The sequence below is a fragment of the Trachurus japonicus genome, chromosome 3, assembly GCF_045865225.1.
Source record: "Trachurus japonicus isolate A0001 chromosome 3, Traja_1.0".
Classification (NCBI taxonomy): Eukaryota; Metazoa; Chordata; class Actinopteri; order Carangiformes; family Carangidae; genus Trachurus; species Trachurus japonicus.
Window position 1 is genome coordinate 12,452,222 of NC_140909.1, and position 15,685 is coordinate 12,467,906.

Here is a 15,685-nt window from a genome sequence, read left to right on the forward strand (position 1 = left end):
ATCTTTAATTGAACTCACTATCTTTAAAGCACATGCCTTCACACACACTCACACACACATGCACACACCCTCGCTGCAACTACACAGACACTCACTCATACTCAAAAACAATACAGCGCCCACACACACACACACACACACACACACACACACACACTGCACACAGGAACACACAAGGGCACACAGCGAAGTCCAAGCTGTGTGAACTGCTGACAAGAAGGAAAAAGAAAGTTACATCCGCTCTGATTCCTTCACACACATCAGCCCCATTCACGAGTGAGACACAAGATCGAAAAAGACAGATGAGATTCCTTCTGTTATCTACACTCTGTACAGCTGCACACACACACGTACACACACACACACACACACACACACACACAGACACACACACATACACCACACAAGATGCCATCATGCTAATGTTTGTCTTTCACTCTGTCATCATTGTCTTTATCGTGGCTACTATTAAACACAACACACTGTGTGTTAAATGTTCCATAAAATGAATATTTTTTTTTGCTGTTGATGGATCCAAATGTTTAACATAATAATAACATTGTTAATGGAGGAGATACAGTGTTTGTCTCTGTAAAGACATACTGTAGATGCTGTGAGGTTTTCAGGGTTTATGTTGCCCTAGAAGATCCGTGCAATTATCAGTGATATTTTTGGATCTGACTCTCGGGGGATGTTGTTTTTTTTTCTTTTCTTTTACCATTGAAAATGCACAAACCATATTGCAGCACCCATCATACAGTATATGTAATACACTTCTTATGTTACATTTACCATGATTCCTGTTTCTGCAACTAGAAAAGTGCTGCTCAGCCCCATTAAGGGCTCAGGGGAATATTACAGTAATAAACACCTTCTACACATGCACAGGTGTTTTCAACTGTTGTGGTTGATTAGGTCTCTGCTCAGGTGGAAGTTGACTGGAAAGACGCTGGAATTACATGAGGTCAGTAAGCCAGTCCTTTAATAGTAAGAATACTAAAGGTGCATTAGGTAAATTATAGATTATAGATAAATCTGCTTCAAGCCCAGGTCCTGTAATGGTGAAAATGTCCAGAGAGAAGATTTCTACATAGCCTCTCTATGGGTTTGAAACAGGTGTGTACAGTCCTCTCATTGTAAAAAAAAAAAGAAAAGAAAAAGGCATCCTCCTATAGTTTTATCTTTACTGTACATCTATAATTCTTCTTAAATACACATTCACCCAATTCTCTCGTCTCAGTTTTATCCATTATTCTTCGTCTCCTGCTTTCATTTTAATGCTTCTTTCAGCTCTGCTCTTTTTGCTCCACAGATCCTCAAGCTCCTGCTTCTCATGAGATATTAAACCATCATTAGTTCACATGGTTTAAGGACAAATGGAGAAAGGGTTATCGGGTTAGGATTAGTTAGAGAATTGCAGAAAGATTTAGATCATGTTTATACTAACTTCAGCTTATACATGGACAGACATATAGCACAAACACTGAGATGTTAAACCCACTATGAGACAAAGGTAAAAACGCTGCATGTTGCAAGCAAATACAAAATGTAAAACTGTAAAAGCAACATTTTTCTTCTGTTTCTCAAGATATATGAAACATTGGGTATGTGAGTGAATTCTGTTTCACATGATAGGTTTTTGGAAATAGCTATATTTCCTCCAGTCCAACAGCTGTTGTCTGCATGGTTGCAGGAAAAATGTTTCTGGCTCTGTTGTGTGATGCTCTGACAATGTAGCCCAATTCTTGTAATTTCTTAGAGACAGATACCTGCCATCTTCACTTACTGCAGTAGCACCTAGATAAAGGTATTTGCAAGTGGGAATTTCAGTGTGTGTCATGTCAAACATAAATCTTCACTCTTCATGTCATTTTTAAGAAAACATTTCAACACTGGTTTAAGCTGCTGCCAAATAAGCAATAGGTGCTGGTGGTGAAGGTCTCCACCTGGTGGGAGGAAGCAGGCACAGCACTCATGCACAGAAAAAGTAAACCGGTGATGTTTGGATGTAGTCCATACACTGTTTTCCTGAAATGTATCACAATTAATCATTAAATTTTCTTAGACCTGTAAAAATCACAATGGCCACAAACATATTCAAATGTACCTGCATAGATCTAGAAAGGTCAAGACTGCTAGATTACACATACAATACATACAAAACTGCTGCAGCTCAAAAGATGGTGCCATGTTTATAGTGTTGTACTGTCCTCAACTGGACATATCGAGTAACTACACAATGTTACTGCTAAAAAAATAATAATTCTGCAATCAAAATAGTGTCACATGTGAAGTAGCTGTGGCCATAATGTGGTTGGGTTGTGTATTATGTAACCGACTTTGCTGGTTATAATAATCACTTGGAAAGAAAACAATCGTCATGGGAGATAAATTGCTTTAAAGCTGAAACACCTCTGCAAACTTGTTTATATACGTTAAAGAGATTACTGTCAGACTTATCGCCTAAAACGCACTATTCAGTATTTTTACACTTTAATTAGCTTAGTAGTCTTGTTTTAATACAATGACCATGGCTCCTTCCTACACAGAATATAAAATCAGAGGCACCTTTCCCCCCCCTCTCTTATTTAACATTTGAAAAAATACAGACATTCAGAAATAGACCCATATTACACTGAGTAATAATGAGTATATAACAAAATATACAAAAAAATACATGTAAATTAAAATACAAATAGACTAAATATTGCTTTTATTTCGTGGTTACTGAAAATGAGTCTTTAAAGTGCAGTAGTGCAGTGTGCGTTCACTTTTCTTGTTTGACATTAGCTCTAAATAAAGTGGTTATAAATCGCACGCGCCTAATCTCGGCAGGCGTCGGCTCTGACGTCAGCGCGTACACGTCGGGGCGTCACGCCGCGCCGCGCCGCCGTAGCCATCCCCTGCCCTTCACATCCGTCCACATCCTACCAGGCTCGACTCCCAAGTGCAGCGCAGCGATGGCCCTGCTCAAGTCCAACAAGGTGATCTACTGTCTCGGGAACATCTCCCCGTCCCTGGGAGTGCTGTCCACCCGCCACAGGTAAACAAACACTCAGCTAAACGTCCACGCTTGGCGCACGTTTAAAAACACAGCAGCTGTCTTGGGTCGTTTAGCTGCGAGGCGCGAGCTACCACCACCACGTTAGCTCGACCGAGGGGGCGAGGAGCCGTTATTTTAAACGTTAACGTAAACGGTTGCGTCAGTTTAAATGATTCGAATGGAAGCCTCGGTGCTCCGTGCGGTCGCTTTAGCCACATTAGCAGGCTAGCTTCCCTCACACAGGGGTCAAACGGTTTCAACAGGGCCCGACTGTCCGCTGTGTTCATGTGGGGAAAGCGGTTTATGACCGTGTTAGCCTCCCACTCGGGTCAACAGCACCTGCTGCTGCTCCACAGTGTCCACACACCCTCCGTGGAGGCGACTGGCGCTGACCTTAGCGGACAACCAGGGGATGATATCAAAGAAGTGTGCGCTAGTGATGAAAGTCACGTTGTGATGTGTCAGGAAGCACAAGTTCCGGTGCAGCGTTAAAGAAAGATGCGAGTAGGAGTAGAAACAGCAGCTCGGTTCGGTTTGGTTTGTTGCACACAGATAGTACGTTTATATAAAAAATAATAAAAAATATATATATGTGTTTTTTTAAATGGTTGTGGGTTGTCTTGCTCTGGCTTTCGCTTTAGGATTTACACGATCGCGCTGGCTTCAGTCTTCAGATCCCCACGCACAGTTTGAGCTTAGCGACTTGTCGTAGTTGGGGGGAGCCGTGCGATCTGATTGGCTGTCGTATTCCGCCTTCGATAGCTGATTGGCTGATTTTCTAGCGGTGCGGCTCAGACGGAGGCCGACCGGTGTCCTTTCTGGCCCCACTTGGAGGACAAAGTGGTTGTGGTCTCCCGTTGCGCCTTTTATCTGCTGAAACCTTTTATATGGAGCTCCTTTACACAGGACAGGTGTCACTGTCTGGACCTTTCCCCTTGTTCTGCCGTCGTGTCCACAGCACGGATGTTTTATTATGTCTATACTGAACATCCATGGTGCTCTGCTCATGGGCAACGTCAGGTTTCGCTTTGCTCACGTATCACATTGCAGTCAGTCAGTGTGGGTGTGTTGACTCATCTCGTCTTCTCATGTTCAAGCTCACTGGCTCGATTCCCAAGAATACATCAATGACAATAGGCTTTCCCCCCCTCCAGTCGCAGTGTTGTAAACCCAGCTATCCTACCAAAAAAAGGCCTTTGGTCTATTGATCACTGATAAGTCACCAGTCGCTGTGATGTTTATGTAAATGCTGAAGTCCAGCTGTTCAAAGGTTCTGTGTGCAAGCATTGACCGCTTGAGCCCAAATGGTCCCTGTACGCTGCCCTTAGCATTTTTGTTGCTGTGATTCTCAATTAAAAAAAGCTACAAGGTGCAGCTGCAACCTCTCCTGTTTGCACAGGCACATCTATCTTATTGCCTTATATCTATCATACGTACCGTGCATTCAATGGCATCCCCTTCATCATCCATATAAATAAGGTCTCAGATTATTGACCCCACTGTACCCCCACACCCAAATACAGTTTTTTACTCCACTTAAGGGGAGGAAAAGGTGGAAATCTTATCTAATCTCACTTATAAATATAGTAACCACACGCAGCAACTACACCCAAGGATCAGAGCTTAATACCCGATTGTAGTCAAGTTAGCAGCTGCAATGCTGAACTGATCTGTCAGCTGCAAATAGTGTGACCTGCATTTTCATGCAGCAAACATCTGTTTGGCAGTGAACTGTATTCATTACTAAATAGACAAGTGCAGTCTTTTTTCATTTTTTTTAAGCGATCAACAGGGGGTTGGAGACTCTTACCCTTTGCAAAGCATTCAGTCCTAAATTTAGCTGCGAAGTTGAGGGTTTACAAAGTAGAAGAAACCTGAGATGATACACGAGGAGCCAGAGCAGTGAAGGTCGCAACACACAACAATCTACATGAATCAAGCAGATGTGTGACTTAACATATTTCATATATTTATGTAAAGCATAAAATGTTCCAGCCCCTAAGTCAACTATATTATTAGTAACCGGTCCAGTAGCAGAGCAGGCAGCAATGCACAGATTTTATAGGTGTTTTATACACACACACACAAGTGGTATCGACTTGAGCTGTCCTCTGTTACTGAGCAGACAAATGTCACACAATATACATATCCTCTGATTTAATCTTCTGCTGCTTTACCTTTTAATGCACACCACTCATCATGCACATGACTCAGATAGTGTTTGACTCATACTGAGAAAAATGCCACCTGAAACCTCTGTTGAGCAGGATTTTTTTTTCTTGGTCTGGTCCCTCCCATTTCCACCCACATCAAGTTTCATTTGCTTTAGAGGCTGTTTTTAGGTGTGATCCATTATTGTAGATCTACATATATCACAGAGAGTGAGTGCTGGGAATAGATCTACAATTCAGAGTAGATTCTGATCCGGTGTTTGAGTTTGTTGATTTATTTATGACCGTCTGTTGTTCTGTGATCCTGGTCAGGTTTGTTAAGTCGGGCCAGACACTGCACCACACGATTGTAAAGAAACTATTTAAAAAATATCCACATTTGAAAGTAGATTTCTTAATTTCTATAAACTATGACAGTGATGTACATAACAAAGCCTGATGAGCTCTAATCCATTTACACCGTCTGTGACACTCGTGTACATGATAAGCTGTGGACTGTCAGACTGAGGTCAAGAAGTCAAAGTGTGTGTGACCTACTTACATTTGATATATAGCTCATGTTTGCTGCCTTTAATCCTGATCTATTGACTCGTCTGCCTTTTTACCTTTTTGTGCAGCAGCTATCACCTAAAGTTTCTGTTTCCATTGTTCATTTATCATGTGTTTTGCATGTGATTTCTTTCTCTTTTTCATTAATTGGCAGAGAGCAGCATGTCAATAAAGTTAACAACTCGTAGGAGAGAAAGATGATCTGATAATCAGCAATAAAAAAAGTAGCAGTCCTGATAATGATTAATCAGAGGTATTATGTAATTACACTGTAAGCCTGAAGTAAAGAAAACAGACATGTCAAATATAAGTAGCATTTTCTCCAGTGATACTACACAGATAGACTTACAGTCTTCTCCAAACTCTTCAGGGAGCAGTGACTGAGTCAACGAGGGAGGGATTTTCTGAAACTGTGTGTTTTCTAGGCTCAGATTAACTGTTTTTCTTGTTGTTGTTGGACTCTGGACCGACTGGACGGATTACAATGTTTGTTTCATGAAACTTGTGTCCACTGAGCATGTGGTGCTCGTGAGATCTATGTCAGCGAGGTCTCGTCGTCGGGTCACATGAGGAAATAAGCTCAAGCATTAGGTCGCCAGCGTGTCACAGGAGCGCGGCTAATACGGGCGCAACATTTGTGTGGCCGGGGGTCACTTAAGGTCATGAAAACTTAAGAAGCGTCATAGTTGTTTTTATCAGTGCCGGACGGATGGACACACAAATAAACCCTTATCAATGAACTCCTCGTGCTCTGCAGTGTTTGTACTTCTGCTCACATCGTTGTTCACCTCCTCTCCTGTCTCTCCTGCAGCTCATGGTGGGGCGGAGTGCAGATGGGTCCCCCCGATCCCATCCTGGGGGTGACCGAGGCCTTCAAGAGGGACACCAACCCCAAGAAGATGAACCTGGGAGTCGGAGCCTACAGGGATGACCAGGGAAAACCCTTTGTCCTCAGCTGTGTCCGCAAGGTACAGCTGCCACCAAACCCTCCAGGAAGACACTAGCGTTGTTTCATGTTTATTTATTTTATTTATTCGTAATGAGACTCTGCATATTCATGAACATACAAAAAATAATTAGTTGTAAATATGCCAGATTTAGCTCAAGAGCTAATTTCCATCTGTAGTCCCATGGTCAACAAATAAAATTACATTAAGACAAAAACAAAACAAATGATAAGCATAAATACAAATATCACACAATGGTTATTGGAAGGAACAAAAAGTTGTTAAATGTCTCACACTTAAACACACACACACACACTTCTGACACAATGCAAGAAGTGTTTTTGTGTATTTTGCAGCACAGAGAGGTCAGAATTCAAATAGTTTATATTTTCCATAGAGGTCATAAAGTTTAATCGTTTAATCGCTGCTCGGGGTCTCAGCATCTGCAGCTCTGTGAGCATCAGCATTTCTGAGCTGTTGAGTGTATGTTGGGGTTAAAATATGTGTGGATAATTAGGAGGATTTCTTGCTTTGCCTAGTCACCATGAGAAGTGAATATGCGTTTATCTTGAGCCTTGGAAAATAAAATAAAAAACTAAATCACAGATAATTGGAGATGGTTTTGATGGTGTTTTATACCATTTTTTAATTTCCACGCTGTGTTCTCAGGCGGAGGCTCTGATTGCAGCCAAGCAGCTGGATAAGGAGTACCTCCCCATCGGAGGTCTGGGGGACTTCAACAAGGCCTGCGCCCAGCTGGCTTTTGGTGCTGACAACGAGGTCCTGAAGAGCGGCAGAGTAAGTCTGGATGTTGATTACTCCTCCTAACTTAATGAAGGTCAAATCGTCGCTGACAGGTTTAACTCCAGCTCTCGTCTCTCCTCAACAGAACATCACGGTCCAAACCATCTCAGGAACTGGATCTCTGCGTATTGGAGCCAACTTTTTGGTGAGGTTCTGTCGTATTGGTTTTTTTCAAGCACAAACCGACACTTAGGTCAGACGATCTCACCGGGTCTTTTTCCTTTTGTCAACAGTCTCGTTTCCACGGAGGCCCACGTGATGTGTATCTGCCCAAACCCTCCTGGGGAAACCACACACCCATCTTCAGAGACGCCGGCATGCAGCTCAAAGCGTACCGGTACTACGACCCCTCCACCTGCGGCTTCGACTTCAAAGGAGCCGTGGAAGACATCTCTGTAAGACGCTGACGAAAGACTCACACAAAATGAAGATGATAAGAAACAATTGCTTTCCAATAATCAGCCCCATAGTGTTTTTGAAAGTCTGATAATTGGGAATGTATTTTTATTACATTTTGGCATCTTATTAATGTTATAATATTTTTTTTTGTTATATTAATTTGTAGAATTGTGCTTAGTTTTTGATTAAGAATTGAGGTGTTCAACATTCAAGGGATATTTCAACATTTTGGCAAATTCGCCTATTGCCATAATCCCTATAGTTTTAGGAGTAGGTGGCTCATTGCCTTTAATTGTGGGTGCAAGCTGTTTTGAGGGCAGACGTGAGCTCTGCACAGCGTGTGGTATTTCCACATTTTCCTCATCAAATTCATCAAATACACAATCCAACAACTCCAAAACGCTCTCGTGGACAAGTTGTGACCTGCACATTCACCACGCTATGAGATAATACTGTAACATTACGAGACAGAGTTGTTTTCAAGGTGAATACGTAACCGGAACTGCATCCTGTACGCGGCTGCTGGGCGGAGTGAATTAAAAAGCGAAAGTAGTTCAGAGTATTTGCTTCATGTGTCGTAATGTTACATAATTATACATGATTATTTCCTAGCGTGGCAAATGTGCAGGTCACAACTTGTCCACCAGAGCGTTTTGGAGTTGTCGGATTGTGTATTTACGTAGAAATCCCATGAGCCTCCGTAGCGTAGCTCTGAGCAGCTCGCGGCTCTGCTCCGCCGTTCTAAAAACAGCTTGCACCGACAATTAAAGGTAACGAACTTACTGCTAAGACTATAGGGATTATGGCAATGGAAATTTGCCAAAATGTTGAAATATCCCTTTATGGTCACATTTAGTGGCAAAGATGTGGGTATGTGGCGTCAAGTTAATCATAATTGACCTTAAAAGAAGATACAGTTTGTGTAAAAAGTAGCTGGATCCAGTCAGCCATGTAACTCTCTGTTACTCTGTTGCTGTTGGTCATTGAACCAAAACCTCCTTTCTCTTCACAGAAAATCCCAGAGCAGAGCGTGATCCTGTTGCACGCTTGTGCCCACAACCCCACCGGTGTGGACCCCAGGCCTGAGCAGTGGAAGGAGATCGCTGCGATTGCGAAGGTGAGTTATGCATCATGATTGTCTAAAGAGTGCAGCTGCAGATCTTTTTGATTTCGTACTCGATGTGCACTCGCATTTTATCTCAAAATCAAAAGATCTTTCACAGTTCAAAAGCCGCAGTAACAAGACGATAAGCTCTGTACTTTTAATTTAACTGTTATCAGTTGAAAAATTATTAACTGGTTGTCGGTGTCTGCCTGCCCCTCCCTCCTTTTGTTCTCCACCGTGCCTCGTCCCCTCACAGAAAAGGAACCTGCTGGTGTTCTTCGACATGGCCTATCAGGGCTTCGCCAGCGGAGACATCGACCGCGACGCCTGGGCCGTGCGCTACTTCATCGAGCAGGGCCACAACATCGTCCTGTCCCAGTCCTTCGCCAAGAACATGGGACTTTATGGTCAGTTATAAACCAACACATGCTCTTCCTAAATAAACAGCAATAAAGATTATCTGCAGATAACAGGTGTGTAAAATAGAGAAGCTGAATGAAAAAAACCTTTACTGACCAGGTGAACTTTAGTTTGTGTTTTACCACCACCCAGTGGTAAAAGTATGATAGCAAAACATTTTCTATTCAAATAAACATTTAGATATTTCAAAGTACTGAATATAATGAATTCAAATGTGAGATAGTGAGTAGTTACATTAACCAGCTTAGTGGTTTATGTTTTGGTGTTTGTTCCTTTTTCATGTTGATATCTTATATTCTTGAGACTCATTCACATTTTAACTGAAATAAAAAATATATTTAGAAAACTTAAAACTCTATAAAAGCATTCAGAAATCTGACATTTGAGATTTACAAGTCAGGCCAGCACAAAATCTATTTTGGCCAACAGTTCAATGTGTAACCTTAAACCCAATTTAAAATGATCTTGCACTTTACTGATCAAAATTGATAATGTTGTAGTGGATGTTTTTAAGACGCAGCGGTCCGTCATTTTGTTGTTCTCTGATTTTAAGTTTGAGCTTGAAGCCTCAGCTCAGTCTTGCTTCAACTCTCTTGTGCTCTTATTGTCCGTCCGTCCTCATAATTGAACTTGATTTAAGTAGTTAAGTCATGACTCTGAGTAGATTAACAGACTTTCTTTGAATCAGTGTGTTTAACCATCAGTGTGTGTGTGTGTGTGTGTTGATATCCACAGGTGAGCGTGTGGGAGGTTTCACCGTGGTGTGTAAGGACGCTGAAGAGGCAAAGAGAGTGGAGTCTCAGCTGAAAATCCTCATCAGGCCCATTTACTCCAACCCACCGATGAACGGCGCCAGAATTGCAACAACCATCCTCAACACACCTGAGCTGCGCTCCGTGTGGTATGTTTCTATAGATCCAATTCACACTAACTGTTTATTATCTTTATCTAAACGTGTAGTTTATGCTTCAGGTCCCAGTTTGCATCTTTCATTGGCACCAAACTGGTTAAGATAAAATTCAAACTGTATTTCTTGATGTTTCTGACCCCGTCATCGTCCTCACAGGCTGCAGGAGGTCCACGGCATGGCGGACCGCATCATTAAGATGAGGGAACAGCTGGTGGCCGGTCTGAAGAAGGAGGGCTCCTCTCACAACTGGCAGCACGTCATCGACCAGATCGGCATGTTCTGCTTCACAGGACTCAAACCCGAACAGGTACACACACACACTTGGCTTTGACAGCTCACACCAGACAACTAATGACACTAATTGTTCAAATCTAAAACTGAATCAACTTAAGAAAGTGATGCCATGAAAAAATTCAATTCAATAAACCGTAAATTTCTTTGTAGAGAAAAACAGTTTCTGTTGGTTTTCTGGCAATTATTGCTCTGGCACCCGTCCCTGGTAAACGGCAAATTGTTCTTTTTGACCCAGATTCATTGAAATTAATAATTCATTATACAGACATGATATTTTTTTAAATCAAAATTCCCTGCAGAAAGTGAAAACCTTCCCCCACAACACATCTCTTGGAAATTATCTTTCAGACAAAGGTTTGAAAGCTGAATCGTGCACAGAGCCTGGCTCCCTGGATCGGCAGATTTGCTCAATGAATCTTTGTCACAAATGGGAACACTTCCTCTAATGAATCAAAAATCCATCTTTAATCCATCTGTTTTCTTTCTAAATACATTGTAAATTAGTTTAATCAAGATTTGAATATTGAATCGTGCGCTTTTTTTATATTCTTATGCAGCACTATTAGTCTGTGACATGTTTCCCAAAGAGTTTGTGATCCTTTGATGTCAGTGAAAAGCTTTTATTTTAAAAGGTTAGGCGCAGTCAAACGCTCTTTTCCTTTGAGTCAGTAAGTGAAGTGTCTGAATGTTTTTTTTTTCCCTTCAGTCAACGTCTCACAGTCGGGAGTCTATGCAAATGAAAACTTAGTCACTGAAGGTTTCACAAAGTGAAGTGATGGACTGAAATAATAATTGTCATATTTGTCTCATGACGCATTGATCAAAGCAAAAACTAAACTGCTGCTGGAGAATGAACGACTTTCTTCAGTTTGTATTTGCATCACATCTTCTGGAAACAGTCAGGTTATTTCCCACAAGCCCCGAGAACTGTAGCCATGAAGTCGCTCTCAGACCTCGCTAATGAACACAGACAGACGGTAAACATCCTGTGTCCGAATACAATCACTGAAAGAGCTATTTTTTCAACAGCGTAACACATGACTGACGCTTTCATATCATGACCACAACAGAAGCACAGGAGGTGACAAACTTTCAGTTCACTTTGGGTTATCAATCAGATCTCTCTTGGACAGATCTATCAGTGCTGTGTTAGTCGACAACGTATTACTAGACAGACTGGAAAGGTGGGTTGGCACTTTGCGGTAAACCACTAAACAGGTTTAAATCCTATTTGGGGGACAGGATCTATCTTGTGTCAGTGTTGACTCTACACAATAATGTGTGCATACAAAAATCACAGTGCCTTTCTCAGGCTTCTTCTCTTCCTGGGATCTCAGATTGTTGAAAAATGTTCATTTCTTATCATAATTATGCAGAACAATGAAAACCTTAAAGCCTTGTTTGTTCTGCCGTCTGAACTGTTACAGTCTGTTTACTCGTCTGTAACAACACAGATAAGAGATGAAACGAGAGCAAATCTCTGTGGAGACTAGAGGTTTGTTGAAACGTGGGTTTGTTGTGTGTTCGTGGCGGGTTCGGGTCGACTTCTGTGCTACACTTTGTATCTTCTTTACTGTTGTGAAGCATGCGCACATGCATTGTCCAGTTTAACTCAGATTAAGGCGTATAGACGGGTTTCTTGTGTACAAACAATACTAGGTGCGCACGCAACCGGGGGGCAAAAGACTGCTTCGGAGTGAACTGATATCAATGCAGATGCCGTACTGTTTGTAGGGCTGCAGCCGATATCCGAGTACTCGAGTACTCGCTCAGCTTGGGCGATATCCGAGTGCCATTTCACTACTCGGATACCCGCCCCCCCGGTCGGACGGTCTGATGGGGGGGCGGATAGCAATTTGAACACATTAGCTAGCATTAGTATGTTACCATCACAACGCGACCTGCCGTGTGTGTAACTGCCTGTGTGTGCAGAGAGAGAGAGAGAGAGAGAGAGAGAGAGAGAGAGAGAGAGAGAGAGAGAGAGAGAGAGAGAGAGAGAGAGAGAGAGAGAGAGAGAGAGAGAGAGAGAGAGAGAGAGAGAGAGAGAGAGAGAGAGAGAGAGAGAGAGAGAGAGAGAGAGAGAGAGAGAGAGAGAGAGAGAGAGAGAGAGAGAGAGAGAGAGAGAGAGAGAGAGAGAGAGAGAGAGGCTGGATACGCTGTTATTTTTTTAGTTTTATGACACCGGTGCTGCACAGACTCTCGCCGCCTTTAGGACCTTCGGGATCACAATCTGCCCTTTCAATGGCCTGGAGCCATAATCTTCTTCTTTTTTGGCAAACGGATGAGATCCCCTCGGTTTATTATACAATTTCCATCCATCCATTTGCTGGTTTGTGCAGTTAACAGCACAACAACTCCTTGTCCTTTTCGTTTTCTGCTTGACTCCGCTTGTAAACAATGAGAAATGTCCTGCTTTCTGCCCCCTGGCTGCGCACGCACATCTGCAATGACGTTGCACAGAAACCCGTCTATACATTCAGGAACAAATCGATTTCCAAACGTATTATCTGGGTGTCTTAGTCCGGTATTAGTCAGACTAACGTGCTTACATTCACTTCAGTTGTCCAGTTGTAGTCGGTTAAGTCAATAATTTGTTTTTTTCAACTGTCATGTAAGCGCACAGTTAAAACGAGAGCAAATATCAGTGGGAATGTTTGTTGACACGTGGGTTTGTTTTGTGTCTGTGTGTTTTCCTGCAGGTCGAGCGCTTGACAAAGGATTTTTCCGTGTACATGACTAAGGACGGCAGAATTTCCATGGCGGGCGTGACCTCTGGAAACGTGGGCTACCTGGCGCAGGGGATCCACGCGGTCACCAAGTAGAGAGGATCCTGCTGGGAGAGCTACGAAGTCAAAAGCAGCAGTGTCGATGAGGAGCTTTATGTGTCACTTATTCTCTGTCTGCTCCATTCCACCGTTAGAGAAGAGCTCAGTGTTTAGTTAGACATTTTCTTGATTGGATTTCATCATGAGTTCAACCTTGTCCCAGTTTGAGCGGTTGCTGCTGTGTTCTCATTTCTTTTTTCTAAACATTTCACCGATCGGGCTCCCCTGCGAAATTATAATAGACATGATTTCTCCCTCTTCTGACTGAGCTGATGCTTCATTTCTGCTTATTTATTCTGTGAAATCATCCGCTGGTGTCCTCATAGATGATGCGCTGTTTATCTGCTGTGGACCCACTCACTCAACACAAAACATCAAAGTACTAACACAGGGGTAATGTTTCGGCTGTGCGTTAGTTGCCTGCGGGAAAAAATGTGAGCTCTTATTTCTTCCTTCTTAATTTTAAAAGTTAAGTTGTAGCACTTTATAAACTGTAAGGCACTGTTTGTTTCAAGACGAGGCTGGAAATGGCTGTCTTTATCATCGGACTTTACTTTATTAACAGGTATTTGTCAACAATCGGTTAATCAGTTCATTATCAGGCTAACCTATGGCTGTTCATCTGAACTAATCAATCATCTGGTAATCCAGTCTCACCGACTCTGTCTGTCACCTTTCTCCCCTGTATTCAGTACTTTTCCAGTAGTACTTGTTTTTTTTTTTCTTTCCAGTCGCAGGGCAGCAGTTTCTCAGCCAGTCCCTCTACCAAACAAGCACACAAGCCAAAAGACTTAAACTACAGAGTACAAAGAAGCGATCAATATCAAATACACCTTCAATGAATTACACTTTTTCCATTCATATTTCACCTGAGCCCTGCTTTGTTTTTAATTTCCATCATAAAGACTTTGTATATTTTCTTGTACAAATGTCTCTGTTTGGTCGATAAGTGGGAACCCGGTTGTGGCGGACACTGGACGACTCATGGAAAACAAACAAACACATGCATTCGCTGCTCATTCACTCAGACATCATGTTTCAGTGTGTGAGTCCGTTCATCATTATGACTGTAAAACACAGATGGCATTTAGAAATGTGGGGTTTGACTCCAGTCGACTCAAACTTTCAGAAACTTCTGGCACTTCGCCTCCATGTTTTTGCATTCTGTCAAGTAACAATGGATCACTGGTCATGTACCTTATTGAACAAACAATAAATTATTATAGAGGAATGATCTACTCTAATGTGTTCGTGTGTATTGTTTTTGTCATCCCTGATCTGATCACTTTAACGCTTAATTCCAGCCATGTTTCTGTACTTTTTGCTTATTCTGATTGATGCATTATACACTATGTTAGGTATTTATCAGAAGATATTGTTCATTGCTTGCACTCAACTAAGAGTGTGTCTGGATTACCACACTAAAAATTCCTCTGCGCATCAATACTGAGCTGTGAGCCCTTATTATTTGACACATGGCCGGTCTCACAGTGCTAATCATTTCAGTTTATCTTGGCACATTCCTCCATGAAGCTGCAATCTACCACGTTATGATTTACACACAGTGAATCTGAGGCTTCGGGGATCCTGTGGGAAAGTTCCACTAAAGTTTGGAGCAGTACGAGGAGTTTGTGTTTACCGCATTTTACTAATTACATCAATTACTGAAACATCACATGAGACTTCACTTAGAAAATAAACAGCGGCATGTACAAAGTTGTTTCCTTAAGTGCTGCACGTATGCTGAAATTTGAGGCACTTGTACAGTTAGAAGAAGATTTTTATATGCAAAACATGTGACAGTCGTATAGCACATGATGCTTTAGTATAAATCAAGCAATGGTACTAGGTTATATAAAATAAAACTGTAATGATTGATAGATAGATAGATAGATAGATAGATAGATAGATAGATAGATAGGAAATTATGATCACCTGATTAATAGAAACTGAATGGCCACCTGTTCTTGTTATCATTTAAATTTTTCACACAAACCCATTTTGGCTCCAGTTTTTCAGTTGTGAAGATTTGCTGCATTTTCTTTTATAGTTATTTTGCTTTTTTTTGTTTTTTTTTTAGGTTGCAATCATTTTTCAGGTTAGGACAGTTCGTTAGACAAAAAAAGTCTCACTATTTTCTGAATTTTACAAACCTAAACACCTGAGTAATTGAGGAAAACACTCAATAAATAATACAAACAATCATTAAATACTAAAT

At 41.7% G+C, this 15,685-nt stretch overlaps 1 protein-coding gene across 1 annotated transcript; it reads left to right on the forward strand.

Moving 5' to 3' along the window:
• The first annotated feature begins 2,922 nt into the window (after positions 1–2,922).
• Positions 2,923–14,705, forward strand: LOC146989677 (aspartate aminotransferase, mitochondrial). Its single transcript, XM_085762375.1, has 10 exons — positions 2,923–3,043; positions 6,575–6,731; positions 7,380–7,508; positions 7,600–7,659; positions 7,748–7,909; positions 8,926–9,030; positions 9,275–9,425; positions 10,174–10,339; positions 10,505–10,655; positions 13,342–14,705. The coding sequence occupies exons 1-10, from the start codon at positions 2,961–2,963 to the stop codon at positions 13,462–13,464; spliced, it is 1,287 nt and encodes a 428-aa protein (XP_085618501.1). The 5' UTR covers positions 2,923–2,960; the 3' UTR covers positions 13,465–14,705.
• Positions 14,706–15,685: the final 980 nt, after the last annotated feature.